Genomic DNA, 18,960 nt, shown 5'->3' on the forward strand with positions numbered 1-18,960 from the left:
CTCCTTATCTGCATTAGGTGAAAGCAACCCTCCCTCTTCACAATCATCAGAATGGACGATCTCTACCAGTCTACTACTTATGTTTGCTCAATTCAAACTGATCGGTTAGTAGTGGTAGTTTCAGTTCAGTGGAACCCATATTGGGACCCCTGGCAGAAGCATTCTCTACCTGGAAACTCAGACCCAGAATCCAGCAGAACCTAAAATTGCAAGGACAGAAAGCACAGATTCAATTTTTGGATCACTCGGAGTGATAATGACAGGGAGTAACCCTTCATTCCCAGCTCCATGTAGTCTATCTGTTGGGAAACAACAGTATGGATCTGCCATTGGCTCAGTGCATATGGCACATGATGGAGCACAGCGTCCCACTCCACAGGACGTTGTTCCCAAGCCGGGTTCTTAGTCTTGCCTTTTGTAGGCTGTTCCGTCATTCTATTAGACCACATGTTTCAGGGTGATGCAGGGTTCATGGTCATGTGCCCATTATCACTACTTTTTCACTATAAAATATGTTCCTTGTTCTGAGGCCCTGTTTTATGGTATCTCATGGCAGTAATTCAGACTCTATATGTTCTCAGAAGATGAGGCTGGCAGAGGCATGGTGGAAAGAGAAGGCAAAACCCATATCGGGAATAGGTGTCAGTTCCAGAAACAGTGAATCTCTGCTTGTCAATGAGGGAAGGAGAGTGATGCAGTCGACTTGTCACTGAGTGGCTGGGTGCACTTCTGGAGGGACAGTCCCCATTGAGAGCTCAGTGTTGGTCTCCGCTACTGACAGAGCAGGTATTCAGCAACAGCGGTAGGTAGCTTAGTGTTGGTGAAAGGGAGTCCCTGGTGTTGGTCCATGCACAGCCTTCACCAATGGCCCTCTGTTCAGAGGCCCATTGCACAAGCACTCAAGTGGCCAAGGAGAGAAGCTCCTGAACAAGTTATCCAATCGACCTAGTTGTTCCATTTCCTCTGTTGGGGATACTCTCTTGTGGAAATTAACTTGAGACCTATAGATTTGCATGCTCACTATCGTGAGCGCATTTACCGGTCTCTTTCCGAGACTTTCTTATTTCTGATTTTCCAATCTTGTACTAGTCAAGTCATCTGCCACAGCCCAGGAGCTGATGTATATCTTTACCTCGGACCACCTTTTCTTCCTTATAAAGTTACTGACCATGTATGCTACTCACAGCTCTGCCTACCAGGGAGGCTGACATTGAAAGTAAATTAAGAGCCCAGGGAATACTTTGCAACATTTATGACATCAGAGGTGATGCCAAGAAGGCACGTGTCATAGATGGTCATGGAAGCTTTTCAGAAGGAGTAAGCCATGAGAATATGGGAAGTACATTTTAGTTAGAACAGGGTGTTCCAAGTCCCTGTGGTGGGAGCATGTTTGTGGATTCAAGACTTAACAAGTGTGGTTGCATTAGTATGAGTCAGGAGAAACAGTCGGAGATGAGATTAGAAATGGAGGCATTTAGATTGTTTTTATGAGTGTGGAAACACTGGAGGCTTTAAAACAGAGAAGTGGTATTATCTAACTTATACTTTTCAAGATTCACAAGCTGCTGCTCCAAAAATAGACTGGGGAGAATAGACTGGGGGCAGGGGAGAAGATGCTGTTTCAGTGAGCAATGTATAAATGACTGCTTGGCATGGGTTCAAGAGAAGATGGAGGAAAATAAGTAAAGAGTACAAATACTGGTAACCTTTAAAAGAGTTTTACTGTAAAGGGAAGCAGAGAAATGGGGTAGCTGAAGGGGCGGGTGTGGACCAAGGGGACAGTTGATGATTTTGCTTTTGCTTTTCTTCAGATGAGTGAAATAGTATGTTTGCATGCTGATGGGTATGATCCAACAGAAACTGAGATATGGATGATGTGAAACAGAGCAGAAGATTATTTTAATCTTACTATAAATATATGAAAGGGGCTTCCCTGGTGGCGCAGTGGTTGAGAGTCTGCCTGCCAAGGCAAGGCACATGGGTTGGAGTCCTGGTCTGGGAGGATCCCACATGCCGCGCAGCAACTAGGCCCGTGAGCCACAATTACTGAGCCTGCGCGTCTGGAGCCTGTGCTCCGCAACAATAGAGGCCGCGATAGTGAGAGGCCCGTGCACCGCGATGAAGAGTGGCCCCCGCTCACCGCAACTAGAGAAAGCCCTCGCACAGAAACGAAGATCCAACACACCCAAAAATAATAAAATAAATAAATTAATTAAAAAATATATATATATGAAAATTCAAACTAGATTTGGAAGTAAACATCAATTATTTTTATGCCACATAAAAGTATTTTAACAACAAGGTCCTACCGTGCAGCACAGGGAACTATATTCAATATCCTGTGATAAACCATAACGGAAAAGAATATGAAAAAAAAATGTATATATACATATATATGTATAACTGCATCACTCTGCTGCACAGCAGAAATTAACACAACATTGTATATCAGCTATACGTCAATAAAATAATTTTTAAAGTATTTTATATTGCTGAAACCACATTCAATTCTGAAATAAACCCAAGAAATAAAACTTATGAGTAAGATAATCTGATAACGTTCTATTGATTAAATCCTAAAATTAAGTATTCTAATAAAAATGTTAAAAAGGTACTTAATACTATTCTAGTATGCACAGTGAATCTACAAAGTTGTCTAGGTTATAACATATTTTTTGAATAAAGTCAAATTAGTAAATAAACAGGTTTTGCCCAGATTACTTCAAAATCTAAAATTCCTAAATTCTGAGTTATAAAAATATGTGCATTTTTACATATTCTTTTTCTCTGAATATCACAAATTCTTAAGATTAAGAAACCAGTATAGCCATATTGATGACTAAAATATTTTTGAAATTATGAAACATTTTCTTTTACACTAAAGGATCTGCATCCATGTCATTAGTGTAAACGTATAAGCTATGTAACTGTCAGAACTTAATTAGCTACAGATCACATTGTCCCACAGTACAATAATAAAATCAGTAGGAAAAAAAGGTTAACCCAGAGAGGTACACTAAACTCTTTAAATCCTATGTATTTATATTATTAATGTTAGGAAAAAATAAATATTAGGTATTTACCTTAAATTGTCAGTAGTTTTCAAGTATGTTTCAACAAAACAATCACCACTACAATATGTGCTCACGTTAACCTTTACTAGTTAAAGTGGCTGAATTGGGGTTGCCAAAGGTTTGTGGTGTGGCTTTTTAAATTACTGAACATTTTCAGTGTTCTACAAAGGTCTATGAGACAACATGAATATTGCCTGGTTTAACACAGGACTGGAAGTAGGGCTTCGCTATGCCAAATGTTCATCAAATGCCATAGCCCTGTGCCACAGCTCTGGTTAACACTGCATGTTAGGTGACAGTGTTGTTTACAGGAAAGGGCATTTGGACCCTGACATCCTGGGTTGGAATCCCAGCTCCAGTGAATTCCTTGCTGTATGAACTTGAGCATTAGTTTTAGACATAAACTCTCTCAGTCTTAGTCTCCTCACCAGGAAAATGACCATAATAATCTACTTAGCAGGAATTATCAGGAAGACTAAATGAGAATTTATATACAGTACTTAACGTGGTACCTGGCTCACAGGTTAAGAGCTCAATTAATATATATCCTTATTATATAATAAGTCACAAAGTAGTTATTATTAGTCAGTATTAATATCGTTTTTAAAAAAATAACACAGAGGACTTCCCTGGTGGCGCAGTGATTAAGAATCCACCTGCCAATGCAGGGGACACGGGTTCGAGCCCTGGCCCGGGAAGATCTCACATGCCTCGGAGCAACTAAGCCCATGCGCCACAACTACTGAGCCTGTGCTCTAGAGCCTGAGAGCCACAACTACTGAGCCCACGTGCCGCAACTACTGAAGCCCAGGTGCCTAGAGCCCGTGCTCTGCAACAAGAGAAGCCACAACAATGAGAAACCCGCGCACCGCAACGAGGAATAGCCCCCGCTCACCGCAACTAGAGAAAGCCCACACAAACCAATGAAGACCCAACGCAGCCAAAAATCAATCAATAAATAAATACAATTTAAAAAAATAAATAAATAAATAACACAGAACAAATAAGTGGGTGGCCAGGATTCAAACCCAGGTTGTAGATGCCAGCTTGGCACCCTTGTGATATTCAGAGAAAAATAATATTTAAAAATGCACATTACAAAGCTATTTCCAGTTACCCAACGTAACTTCCTCCAGACCCTATGTTCTTAGCTCCTCTCCTATTCTTTATACATAGAAAAAGCAAGCAGAAACTCAACAAAGTATAGCGATTTTAATAAACACCGCTCTCTTCTTCTAAGCTTAAAACTTAACCGAACAGGACTTATCCAGCATAGGCTAAAGTACAAACATATCAATTTAACATGTGAAACATATTTGCATTGAGTTTGCAGTTTTGAATCTAGGAAGGCAGTTACTGCTGAAATGGAAAAGATATGCAATGTGAAAAGATACATGAAAGCACAGAAAAGCAAGCTATTTGTAAAACCACTCTTTCCTTTTGCCAATTTCTGCTTATCTTTGGCGTTCACCTTGAGTTTGGAATACACAGAAGGGCTGCTGGCAACTAACTAAAGAATAGAAAGTTTTACTTGTAGTGTGGCTCAGGAAGTGATACATGTGTTTGTTTTCCTATTAGGCATATGTCACATCAGTGATATGGTAACACAGATCTGTTCTTCAGCATTCCTAAGAAAAAAACAATTAAAAAAAAATACCAACAAAAGATGATATATATGGTTTTAGGAGTTGTTTTAATATTATATGTATACGTATGTATATATATACACACATATATATGTCTCATATATATGTGATATATATGTCATATATATATATATATGTATTTCCTGGGAGTAAAATATATAGGAAAATATGAACCAAATCAATAAGATTTGTAAATATTCTCATTATAAATTTTAGTGAAAAAAAAAACTAAAGAAATATTTCTAGTTTTGTAGCTAGCTCCTAAGAGTTAAAAAGCAATAGAAAGAAATCACCTATAAAAAATAATTTTAATTTAAAAGTATAATTCTAAATAAATAATTGGGTATAAAGAAGATAACACTGGAAGTACTCCAAAGCACAAAGATTACAGGAAGGGGTGGGTGTACCCTGGAAACAGAAAAGGTCGAGGCTTCAGATGGAAATTCCTGAGATGTTGATGTATGTTTTTTCTTTTGCAGAAAAACTGGAGACAGAATTTGCCAGGCGCCCAAACCTGGGTCTCCTGATAGCAGCCTGTGCTGTTATCACGAAAAATGCATGTGTTGTCAAAGCCAGCAGTTGCCATGTACAATGCAGGCTGTTTTGGGTTTCTCTGGTTAAAAAAAAAAAAAAAAAAAAAGCAGGGTTGAGAGTGTATAAACCTACTTAAAAGCTGTAACATTCAAAACAATGGGAAAAAATGGTGCAGTGTGACGGAGCATAACTTCTAAAGAATGAAACCATCCGTATAAGATAAATGCAAAAGAATAATAAATATAAAATAGCTCTAAATTATAGAGCAGATATTATGTATAGGTGCCTTAGATACAACATCCTTTTCAATATTCACAATAGACCCAACAGGTAGGAATTAATATCCAATTTCACTGATGAGGAAGCTGAGGCTTAGAGAAGAAACTTGTCCCAGTCCCCTAGCGGGAGTGGCAAAGTTGGAGCTGAAAGCCAGTTGGACCCGACTAACGTCTATATGCTTTCCATAATATTACAAAAATTACATAACTCACCACTTCAGTTAAACAACAATATATGTGCTAGACATTGTAATAGGGAAATAGCTAGAAAAAAAGAACAAAAAGTTATTCCTTCTGGCTCACTGATTTTTTTAACAAAGATAAATATCAAAGAAGACAATTGAGAAATACAAGGTATGAATATAAAGTAATAAACACAATAAAGTTAGAAACACTCCAGAACTTATCAAAATGATAACACTCCTCATCCAATCAGTCATCTTAGAAGGAAATACAATCATTTCCACGGTCATGCCACTGCTCAGAACGCTTTTACTTGGGTAGCATAATTGTAAAATTATACATAATACATAATATTTACATAATTGTAAAATTTTACCTTTGGCTCCTGAAGATAGCCTTTAGAACAAAGTAATGCAGTAGCAAATTTCTGCCTGTAAAGTTTCATTAGGTGTGAAAATAGACAAAAGTCATTTGAATACACAAAAACATTAGCAATAGATCTTTCAGAGGGTGGAATTTCAGAGAACTCAAGTCAAATATTTATTTTACTTTTTCATCGTGGCCTTTACAAAAATAAAATATTTTAAAGTCATAGGGGACCAACATTTAGGTGATCTAGCATTTATAATTCCATTTAGAAAGTATTCTTCTGTGCTTAATAAATTATCTCTGTATTCAATTCTAAACATGGAGTATGGGTCAGACACAGCACTGATGGATGATGTGAATGTAGTTCCTCCGAATAAACTTTGTTCAAGTACCACATTCATGTAGCTTTGGAGGTCTGGTGTGTTTTGTAAATTCATTATCATTACTTTACACACATTCTGTATATATCATGGGCCCCCCAAACAGTATTTAGACCCAGCCTCTTAGAAAGACATAAGGTATCACAATTTCAGTCCCCTATAGTGTGTGGTTAAAGCAAGGAGAGGGAAGACACATCAGGGTGGGGTGCAGGTATCTGTAATTCAAATAGGATTTAACTATTCTATAATTCTCTGCCAAAAGCATCCAGAAATACAAAATGATGGGAAAACTAGAAATTCACTGTGAGACTTTGTGCTTCCTAAGTAAGAGGATTACTCCTGAGCCACTGAAAGTCTACCAAAGAGCAAAGGTTATAGCTAGGTTAATAAGGATGTTCTTCCAAAATGCCTTAAGAATGGAATGGTTTGTTTTGTTTTTTCCTATTTCTAACTAGGGATGCTCTGAGTTTATGTACCTAAACTCAAGCCATGGTTCCTGGATCAGAAAAAGTGCAGGTCTTGAGGCAGAGGGAAATAGCTGAGCAATTTTACTGGTTTTCTTGCTTGTTTGTTTTGGGCATTTCTCTCATGGCATTTAAATCTCTGTTAGAAACCCAATAGCTTTCAAACACACTATCTAAGCAAATGTTAACAGCAATATACAATATAAGGGAGCTATGGATAAAGACATTTTAAAAAGTCTTTAACACATTGTTTCCAGGTGTCTAACTCTAAAAAAACAAAAACACACTTCAATCCAAAATATATTGTTCACAATTTAGAGGCACAAACCATTTCAAGTATATCATTGAGATTAAATTCTACAGAAATTTTACTTAGAAGTATTGAAAGACATTTCAATACATATGACAGAATTATTAAATATCTTGCTTTGTCAATTTTCTGATTCCAAAAACTTCTGTTCTTCTTATTTTAAAGACTAAATAATAGTTTTTATTAATATTCTTTAAAAATTTTTCTTTCTCATCCTTCAAAACTTTGTAAGTATCTGAATACTACTATTATTTAGATTGTAAAGGCCTAATGGCTAAAAGAACCACATATTTCTATTTAATCCTAGGAACAGTTGCTTATTAAATATATTCCCTAATTGCCTACTTTGTTTTCATCCCAAGACGAGGGAAGGAGAAAGAGTTATACATAACCCATGTTTTGATGAAGCATATGATAAGGATTGGGTGGCAGAAGAAGGGATCCAAAGCTTTTCTTTCTCCATTCATTACCATTCTATTTCTCTATCATACCCTCTTACTAACATCCTACTCCCAGAACCCCCCAAAATGTTATATTTAATATAAAGATAAATGTTATTAGACCCATGAAGAACAAAGTAAGTAACTGCAGAGTTGGGTTAAAGATGTTTCTTTCAATTCAATCATTATAGTCCAGACCTTGGAGTTAAGCAAGTAATTATGATACAAATTCAGATGGTCAGGTTGATAGAGACTTTCAGGGGTTTCATTAGGTGTCAAAGAGGATAGAGTTTCACTACTCTGGCCAAATGGAGAAGCAACTCTAGTGGATTTTTTTAAAAAACCGTAAATCTCTAAATGTGAAACAGCCTTTGAAATACCTCGATCTTGGTAAAAAAAAAAAGGCAACAATACCTTCTCCTTTGATAGTCAGCCTTGTTGCTCCATTTATGCTGCCATATTTAGGTATTATTTCTATGACTTTGGGAATTATCTTAGAGCCATCTGAAAGATATTAAAGTACAATAGAAGTAAAAGCATCAAGTACTTCATTTCAAGCATCAAATTTTGTACCACAAATTACAATGGTGTAAGAAAAACATCATGGAGATTATAGGACAGAAAGTAAATACACCTAGGTTTTATTTTTGGTTCTATTACTAACCAATGACTTGACAGGGAGTTCAGTCATTAACTTAGTTAATACTCATTGGCTTTATGCAAAGCATTGTCTTACATGCTACAAAGAAGAGGAATAATACATGATCATTTTCATCATTCTTACCTATCATATTATAAAACATTTATTAGACCCTTAATTTCATGTAGTGCTCTGCTAGCTACGGTTCCATAACTACAGCTATCAGCCCACACAGCAGCAGACAATGCTGGAGAAATAGCTCTGTGGAGAAACAGGTCATTATCAAAGCCCATAAGAAATGCAAAGCCAGGTAAATTGAAAGAATAGCCTAGGTACAAAAAAGGGATGTTGTGTTTTAAGAAGTAATTGTTTTCTGTGACAGAGTAAGACTTCAGGGAAGATCACTTCTGGGACCTTTTTAGCCTTCTGATGATAGTGAGTTCTTAATGTAAAGGTCACTAATTCATTCAACAAACAGTGTTAGGTTCCTGGGCATTTAAAAATGTGTGACAGTCCCAACTTTCCAAAAGCTCAGCTTAGACAGCCCAGAGTGACAGAAGAGAGCACAGGGGCCACGTGACTAAGAAGGGGCATTTCATCCACACTGCTTCTTGAAACAAGGGTGTTCCTGCTGCATCTGGGAGAGCAAACATGAATTAGCTAGACTGGACCAACTATGGGAAAGACAGGCTTCTAGACTTCTAGACAAAGAGGTGCCTCTGCAAACACAGGGGTGAGTGAGCAGCTTCTTTGGGGAACTGAAATTAATGCTTCAAAATAACTCAAAGTTACATCATGGCTAAAAGGATTTATTTTCTGCTTAAACTGTACAGACCTGGTAATTATTAGATCCAGTAACAAATTCTCAGGATAGGTGGAAAAATTTAAGTGGGAACACAAGGAAAGGCCACCTAAATTGTTTGAAACGGATGAATGAGAAAAAGTTAAAGAAATTATGATTGAGTTCATTCCTGCCTGAGAAAAGTTTAGTGTGGACTTCACCTACAATAGCAAAAGCTCTCCAGCATAAAGATGACTACCTCCCAGACCCAATGACTCTGCGCTTTGGGTCTGTCTTTGCCAAGAACTCCAAGGCCGCTCCTGCTCCAGGCACATTTGTAACTTCGAGCAGCCCACAGCCAAGAGTAGGAAACTCCAGCGAGGGAGCTGGATCCTATCTCATAGAAGCACCGTTCCTCACCTATCTCAGGTTCATCTTCCCCGTTATCTCCACGGACAACTCCAATTTCTTATCTTATCAGTCTCTTCCCAGCCCTCTCTCGGGTATTACTTTGAAGGCCCAGGGCAGCTGCCCTTGAAAGTGACTGACACCCGCCACAAAGACCCATTCCTATCTTACTGGGAGACCCTGTCCTCCCTTCAATGGGGAAGGGACCCAAGAAGAGTGAGGAAAGGGAGAAGTTGGGTTGCGTCCCCAAGCCCCAGCCAAATTTCCGTCTCTTTTTCAACTGAGTCACCAGGGATGGAGAGGGTGAGGTTCCATAATTCAAGCAGCAACCCTCGTGGCAAGAGCTTAACCTAGTCCGCAGGATCGCCGTGCAGCCGCAAGCTCAGCCTCGTGCCAGGGCTAGCGCCGCCTCTCCCGCGACCCCGGCAGCGGGGCTTGTGTCTACAGGGACCTCTCCGGCTTGCCTCCCTGGTGCCCCAACTGGGTTACCTGTGCGGGGGTCTGCGACGCACAGGAGCAGCCCCCAGAGGGCCCACGTCCCCCAGAGCCACAAGTGTCCCATCGCGGCGCCAATTCCGCAGTGCCTAAGCCCACCGCTCGCTCGCAGCCGCCGCCAGCGTCCCGACTCTGCCGTCTAGCGCGCCCGCCGCGTCCCACGCGCGCAGGCGGACTCGGCCGCCCCAGGGCCGCCCCGCCCCCGCCCGGGCGCCCCCGGGCTTTACGCGCAGACGCAACCCCCTTCACCCGGGAACGCAGCCGGCACCCGCCCGTCAGTAACCATCGAACCTCCACACTCAGAGTTGGTTGCTAACGGCCCACGGCTGCCTCCGCAGGTGTAACAGCCCCACTTTTTCTTGGCAAGAGAGGTCAACAGGCAAGTTTTCCGACAATCTCGCCTTTTCTGTCCTCCCTCCCGTCCTTCCCCTCCTCTCACCCCCTTCCTTCCTCCCTTCCTTCCTTTCTCTCTTCTTCTTCCCTCCCCCCCACCCCCGCCCCCGGCCATTTCTGGACCTGTACACTTTCCTCTGCCTGTCTGCCTTGGTTATTAATCATGCCCAGGTAAGCCTCAAAGTCCACCTAATACGCAAACCCCACGCAGTTTCCCCTTTCCATTCATATAAGTTCGTGCTCTCCCTTTAACTGACAATCATACTAAGGTTTATTGGTCTCTGGGCACGTCCCCAAACACGCGCCTTAGAGACTTCAACCCACAATAGTTCCAAAAGGACTATTACTATTATTATGATCCCCATCGTTACAAGCCATAGACTGAGGCGAAGGTTAAGTAACTTTCCCGAGGCCGTATACCTAAAGTGTACAGCGAGGACTCAAGCAGAGTGACTCTAGAGCCAGGGCTCTCATGCCCGCCGCTGGCCCCTATTCGGCAGACTTCTAGCGAAGGCTTGCAATGCTTAGGACATCCTTATACTAAAAACTATTCATTATTTATCTGAAATTCGTATTTAATTCGGCATTCTGTATTTTTATTTACTAAGTCTGACAACTCTAGTTGGGCGAGAAGAGAGAAGAAATAGAAGAGAGAACTTAAAATCAGTGAAATAAATAAAATTAAGTCCTTGCTCTTCAGAAGTTTTATCTACCTCATTGGGGTTAAATTTTTTTTGTTAGATTTAGTTAATTATAGTCGTCTTATAATTTTGTGCAAACGGACTGTCACCACTCTACTGAAAGCAGTGCCAGCAAAGGTACCCTGACCTTCCGTACTTCTTTTGGAACTCTCTGTAGCATGTGACACTGTCGACATCTTTCTTGAAATTCCATTCCTCCTAATAGTCTTGGGTTTCTTCCTGCTTCTCCAGTCACTTCTAATATTTTTCTCTTCCATCTTCTTTTGAAAATTGGTATTCCTGCAGGGTTTTTTTTTCACCCTTCCCGAACTCTGCTATTTAGAAGCAGACCAATTAGCAGAAAATCAGCTAATTGAATGCCAATTTGCTAATTATTTGCCAAATTTACTAAATTTAAAGATAGCACTGTTGTAGAACAATAATAAGCAGCTTTAACAAAAATATTCACTTTAGGTTATTAGCTGTGAAATATGTAGAAGTATATATTTCACTATCAATAACCAAAATAAAAATTAATGTGGGAATTTCTATATGGAATTGTTTGGTTAATTTTGATTTATTTCTGGTGCTTTCAAATTAAAGTTAAATTAATCTAAATTAAATTTTAGATGACTTCACTAAAAAGTGAATTCAATTTTATTAAAAATCCTGATTTTTGCACATGCTTTTAAATTTATAAATTTAAATTGAATGTAAGACATAAGCTAAATGATACTAAAAAGAATATTTACGATTCTTTTAGTATTAAAAAAGTAGAAAATATCATTCAACAGTATTATGAAATAAGTTAGAAGTAGGTGAAAAATCTTGTCACAGACATACACTGAAGTTGTGATTTCTAATCAGGAATCATTGAAATAGGTAGACTTTCTTTAAAGAAAGGATCTATATTGTTTATAACAAAAAGGAAAACTTTTCTTAAGTTTTGGATATATCAATAAAGTGATTAGGGACCTTTTATGTTGATTTCTGTTTTGCCAAACTTTTAATACTTTTAAGATTGTTTCACAAAATTCTTCGAGTATATCCACCAGCAAATGGCATCCACCAGCAAATGACATTATAAGGTGGTTATTCCTATTGTGTTTTATTTCATTTTTCTACTTGACTTGTACTAACCACACGGTCCCTTCCAGATTAAAATGGTCCCTTCCAGATATTTTTACTTCCTGTACACCTAGTCTTGTAACAAGTTAGCTATATATGTAAGTATGTACAAATATATATACAAACATACATTTATATATGTGTATATGTACATAATATATACACATATCTGTATATAATATGACATTATGAATATTACATATTGTAATATGAAAAATGTGTGTATAGTTTTTCTATATATTTCACCATCAGTAACCAAAATCAAATAGTCTTGTGCAAGCTGCTAAATATTTATGTTAAACTGCATTCATTTAATTTAGCAAACTTGGCAAATTAACATTCAACAAATTGATCATTTGGCTAATTGGCTTTAGGAAAATTGATATTTCAACAAATAGCCTGCTTTCCTGTCATATAATACCTAAATTTCTTAAAGAGCCAAGCACTGTAATTTACATTAATAGATTTTTACTCAATTCTTCTTGAATGAATGAGGATCTTTAACATTTCTATTATAAATAGTGCATATTTATATGATAAATCAATGTCCTGAAAAATATAGCAGTGAGATTTTTTAATCTTAAATTAACATAAGTGACAATAAATAATTATAACTAGATGGAAATTTGTATAACTAAAACATCAACTTGGAACCACAAAAAGTGGTTACGTAGCTTACATGACTAATGATTTAAATTGTATTCATCTTTAGAATCTTTAAACCTTTGCAATACAGACTCATCATAGAACATGGACATGGGGAAACGTGAAAAGAGAATCCTAACTACCAAACTGTGTGCTTCTTTTGTAAGTTTTTAAAACATCTAGCTCTAATAAAAAGCTGCCTATAGGGCCAGCATCATGGGAATATGACTTGTGCAGTCTCATAGGGCCCCACGTTTGGTTTAGTGCTCTGCTGTCACCATCCTGAAATCCTTAATACTTTCTGAATGAGGAGGAATCTCTGTTTTCATTTTGTCTGGGATCTCACAATTATATAGATGGTCCTGCCTGCCCTTATGATGAAAAAAAAGACAGGTTTTTAACTTGTTGATCCTTCGATGTAAACATAATAAGAAAAAGTGATAACTCTTGCAGAACTAGAAAGAATAAGGAATTCACTGACTTGGAAAATAAGCTGTGTGCTGGAGCCTGATTTTGAATCTGCACCTAATTGTGAGAGATGGTGAACAAAATGAAGTACCTACAAAACAATAGTTTGCCTTCAACAATTAATTCAGTATGCTAGGCATTAAGAATATGGCAGTAATTTTTTTAAAAAAATCTCTGTTCTCATGGAACTTATATTTTTAGTGGAAGCAGACAATAAACAAAATAAATGAGTAAAATATACAGTATGTTAGGAAGTAATGCATGCTAGAGAGAAAAAAATATAGCAGGGAAGAATAGTGTGTGTGTGTGTGTGTGTGTGTGTGTGTAGGGTGTGATGGAGTTTTAGATAGGATGAACAGGAAGTTGTCGTGGAGAAAGTGAATTTTGAGTAAAGTTCTGAAGGTCTGAAGTGAGTAGCTGAGCCACGTGGACATCTGGGAGAAGAGCATTCTAGGCAACTGGGAGAACAAATGCCAATGAGTGAGGAGGGAGTGTGTCTGGTGTGCAGGAAAACCAGAGTGGCCGGAGTGGCCAGAACAAGCTAGGTGCTATAAGATGTGAGGTCAGAGAAGTAATGAGAAGAGGGGCAGGTCATGGAGGATCACGGATTTGACTCTGAGTGAGATGGGAATTCACTGTAGAATACTGAGCTGAAATGTGACATGCTTTAACTTATGGTTTCAAAGAAACACCAACTGCTATTTTGTTGCACTGGGGCAAGGGCAAATGCAGCAAGATCAATTAAATGGCTAGTGCAAATAATCTAGGCAAGAATAATGGTCACTTGGACCAGGATGGGAACAGTGTTGGTAGTGGGAAGTGGTCAGATTATGGATATATTTGAGAGCTGAGTTAACAGGATTTGCTGACAAGGAGTATGGAGGGTAAGAGGAAAAAAAGGAGTCAAACATGACTGCAAGAGTTTGGGCTTCAACACCCAGAAGTACGGGGGCCGTTAACTGCAGGGGAAGAATGTTGAAGGGGTGGGTTTGGGTGAGTGTATCAAGAGCTCATTTTGGACATATCAAGTTTAAGACCTATTAGACATCAAGTGAGATGTAAAATAGCAAGTTTGGTTTTGAATCTGAAGTTCAGGGGGAAATCCAGGTTGGAGATGTCAATCTGAGAATGATGAACATACATTTTAAAAACAGTGAGACCAAATGCAATCACCTAGAGAGTAGAATATAGATGGAAACATGAAAATATCAGAAGCCTGAGCCTTGGGAAACTCCAATATTTAGTAATGGGAAAGATGAGGAAAAACAAGCAAAGCTGACTGAGGAGGAGTGATCAAAGAGGCAGCAGAAAAATCACGTGAGAGTATTGTGGGAAGCCAAGTAGAGAAGTATTTTAAGGAGGAAGAAGTAATAACCATCAATTGTTCCTGCCATGTCAAGCAAGAAGAGCATGGAGAATACCTTTGGATTGAACAATGTGGAGCTTATTGGAAACTGATAAGAGTGGTTTTAGTAAAGTGGTGGGGGTGAAATCCTGATTGGAGTGGATTCCTGAAAGAATAGGGATAATTGGGGATTGTTTTAGAGTCTGCCTGACAAGATAAGCTAGAAGAGTTGGAGAATCAATAGCCCAGGGAAAAATAAAGTCACTGCAGGGAGCCAAGGGTGGTGGTCTTGAATTGAAGTGCGATCAATGAGAATGGTAGCATTTTTCTCCCAGCTACTTGAAATGTGCAGGCACAAGCAAGTGAGTAGGCAGCTTTGGGAAAGCTAGTGGCTTTACTCACTAGACTTTAAAATCGCTTTCCTATACTAAGATGACACTGTCAGCAGCAGCATTCTCAGATAAAAAGTCAGGAAACTAGAAAGATGTTAAGGGGTAAAGAGGCTCTAAAACTTACTGATAGAATAAACGTTTGTTCTCGAGCAAGCCTGTGGGTTTGGGTTTGGTTTTTGCTGCCTTGGGAATTTTTGTGTCCATTGTTTGAAGTAGGCAGTTGTTATTTGGGGGGGGGGCACTCTTATTTCTCCCTTTTTTATATCATCCCAATTTCTCCTTTGTGGAATGATCTCTTCCCCATTAGATATAGTCTGTTGAGTCAAGGTGTGTGTGTGTGGTGTTGGGGGAGGTGACCCAGGGTAGGCCAATCAGATTCTCCCTGGAACTTGAATCTCAAGCAGAGGAACAGAGAGAGCGTGAATGCTGGAGTTTGTTTATTGCCTTGGAAGTGACCTGACCAGATTGGTCACACAAGCACTGTTTCAGAGGTTCTTTCCTTGCAGTCCTAGAAAATGCCTTAGTTCCTGCCTGTTTTCCACATTTTGATTTGCCAGGTTTCCCAGTGATAATGTAAGTTTTAGATATTCTTCCTATAAATTTCCATAGTTCTATAGTTTGCCAGTCAGTTACGGTTGTTTGCAACCCCCCAAAATTCTAATTAAGAAAACATTTTTATCAGTAAATCATGCTTTTAGAGGGAGGGAGGGGAGGTTTTGTATTCTCTTCTCTTTATTTCTCTTATTTTCATATTTCGTTATTTGGCAGGATGGAAAAGATCTGACATTATAACCACTATGCAATATTTGATTAAAAGGCATGTAAAAGAAGAACTCTAGATGGTTTTAGCAAGCAGTACAAGTACCTTTTTCTTGAACAAATTTTGGAAAAATATAGCATTAGTAATCGTGAATGAGCCACATTGGTACCTAGCTACATGGACTGATAGTAGAAATTAGCCCTGTATCGTGGCTCAAAAGTTTCTTGTGCATGCTTATTATTTTTTATTATATATGAGTTGAAAGAAACAAATAACCTTTTTACAAGTATAACTTGTTTAAAAGCCCTGGAAAATGAGACAGACCATTTTGAAAAATGCAACACTGGGTAAAATGACTTAATAAGGTAGCAATGTTCTCAGAGGGCTGAATCACTTGGTAATTCTTCTTTTTTCCAAAACCCTACATAAATTTACATACGGAAGCTATATTGACCCCCAGTTTTTTTTAGACACAAAGTTATTAAGCCTCCCTTCCTCAAATAACTATCTACATGGTAGGATAATCCTAGCTGAGAAAACTTTTTCTAGTAGAGAACTGAGAACAAGTCAACCTCCTTTGAGCCTTTGCCAAAGGGTAATAAACAAATGCTTCAAAGTAGACAAAAAGCTGTTAATCTTGACTTTATATTATGAAACATTACACAGTATTTCCTGATCAAGTAAGTGCTGATGGTTTGTAATTTGTCGCTATTGCCCTCTTTCCTCTCTTTTAAAATAAATGGCAAATAAGGTTGAGTGAGAAAAAAAACACTGGGAAGGAACAAAAATCCAGTGTAACTGGTGATAGCAAATTGGGGGGAAGGTAGCGCGAGATGAGTTTGGAGAGAGAGGCAGGGGCAAATCAGAAAAGCTTTTAGGACTCAAGTAAGGAGTTGTCCAACTTTAAGTGGAGGTGGGTGACTTGACTGAGTCATGTTTCAGAAAATGCACTGTAGCTGCTACGTGTTAAGGGATTAAATTAGAGACAAGAATGGAAATAAGATCAGTTTAGGATGCTATTGTGGTGGTCTAGACTAGAGATAGTGAAGATGGAACTAGAATGGCAGTATTGGAATTGTTAAAAAATGGGCAGATTCCTGGATATGGGTTGGAGATAGCACTGCTATTAACTTTTGGAATGGATTCACGGGGTAAGGGAAGCCTGGGATGCTCTAGGTTTTGGGTGTTAATGCCTGGTGGATGGTGGAAAGGCTGGAGGAGGTTCTGTTTTGGGGTAAAAGGTCCATACTCCTGATTTGCCCAACTTGAGCTCAAGGTGCCAATGAGGAGAAGGGTTGCTTAGAGGCTAAGAGCACGGGTTTGGGAGGCAGAGTGCCTGGGCTGCATTCTTCACTCTGCCACTCAGTAGCCGGGAAGCCTTGGACAAGCTATTGAACATCTCTATGCCTCAGGGTTTTTTATGTAAAATGAGAATAACAGAACTTACCTGATAGTGTTGTTTTGAGAAGTAAATGACTTCGTAAGTGTAAAATGTTTAGAATAGTCCCTAGCATATGGTAAGCTCTCAACAAATGCTAACTATTCTTACAAACCAAGTGTAAATGTCAAGTAAGTGAACAAATGTGGGAGTTATTCATCAGCATATAGATGGAATTTAAAAACACAAAAATGGCTGAGATCCCTTAGGGCAGATGTTCATGAACTTAGATGGGAAAAAACTACAGCTGTATTTTCACTTTCCTCTAAGTGAAAATTTCCATTCCCTTTAATTATTAATGTAGACAACAAACCACAGTATTATTATTCAGTGTCTGCAACATCAGTATCACCCAAGGAAAGCATAGATATTTCCATGTGAGATTACAGTTGTTGGAGGTATCTTAAAACATCATTTATGCTCATCGCTACTTAAGGGAATTATTAGACCCACAATAAGACCACACATGACTATACTCTTCCTGTCTCAGACACTTGTGCATTAGTTAATGTGATGGTACACAAAGGCTACAGTGGTGTTATTTTTTAATAGACTATTTTTAGAGTAGTTTTAAGTTCACAAAATAAAATGAAAGGTACAGAAATTTCCCATATACCCACTGCCCCTCCGTATGCAAAGCCTCCCCCATTATCAACATTCCCCATCAGAGTGGTACATTTGTTACAATTGATGAATCTACATTGATACATTATCACCTGAAGTCCATAGTTCAGGGTTCACTCTTGTACATTCTATGGGTTTGGACAAATTTATAATGACATGTATACACCACTAAAGTTTCATACAGAGTAGTTTCACTGCCCTAAAAATCCTCTGTACTCCTATTCATCCCTCCCTCCCCCAAATCCGTGACAACCACTGATCTTTTTACTGTCTCTATAGTTTTGCCATTTCCAGAGTATCATTTAGTTCGAATCATACAGTATTCAGTCTTTTCAGATTGGTTTCTCTCACTTAGTAATATGGATTTAAGTTTCTTCTATGTCTTTTCATGGCTTGATAGCTCATTTCTTTTGAGCACCGAATAATCTTCTGTTGTCTGGATGTACCATGGTTTATTTATCCATTCACCTAATGAAGGACATCATGGTTGCTTCCAAGTTTTGGCAGTTATGAATAAAGTTGCTGTAAACATTGTGTGCAGATTTTTTTTAAATAAATAAATTAATTAATTAACTGATTTATTTTTGACTGTGTTGGGTCTTCGTCGCTGTGCGTGGGCTTTCTCTAGTTGCGGCGAGCGGGGGCTACTCTTCGTTGCGGTGCACGGGCTTCTCATTGCGGTGGCTTCTCTTGTTGCGGAGCACGGGCTCTAGGCGTGCGGGCTTCAGTAGTTGTGGCTCATGGGCTCTAGAGCACAGGCTCAGTAGTTGTGGCACACGGGCTTAGTTGCTCCGCGGCATGTGGGATCTTCCCAGACCAGGGCTCGAACCCGTGTTCCCTGCATCGGCAGGCGGATTCTTAACCACTGCACCACCAGGGAAGCCCTTGTGTGCAGATTTTTATGAGAATATAATTTTCTTCTCCTTGGGTAAATACCAAGGAGTGTGACTGCTGGATCATGTGGTAAGAGTATGTTTAGTTTTGTAAGAAACCATTAAACTATCTTCCAAAGTGGCTGTACCATTTTGCATTCCTACCAGGAATGAGTGAAGGTTCCTGTTGCTCCACACCTTCCCCAGCATTTG

At 38.9% G+C, this 18,960-nt stretch overlaps 1 protein-coding gene across 1 annotated transcript in view; it reads right to left on the reverse strand.

Moving 5' to 3' along the window:
* The window catches only part of PKHD1L1 (PKHD1 like 1), a 150,854-nt gene extending 140,785 nt beyond the window's left edge, over positions 1-10,069 (reverse strand). The window contains exons 1-2 of the mRNA XM_036830501.1: positions 9,997-10,069; positions 8,093-8,182 (exon numbers count right to left, since the gene is read on the reverse strand). Coding sequence (XP_036686396.1) covers positions 8,093-8,182; positions 9,997-10,069 — 163 coding nt within the window. The remainder of the gene's footprint in view (positions 1-8,092; positions 8,183-9,996) is intronic.
* Positions 10,070-18,960: the final 8,891 nt, after the last annotated feature.

The sequence above is a fragment of the Balaenoptera musculus genome, chromosome 17, assembly GCF_009873245.2.
Source record: "Balaenoptera musculus isolate JJ_BM4_2016_0621 chromosome 17, mBalMus1.pri.v3, whole genome shotgun sequence".
Lineage (NCBI taxonomy): Eukaryota > Metazoa > Chordata > Mammalia > Artiodactyla > Balaenopteridae > Balaenoptera > Balaenoptera musculus.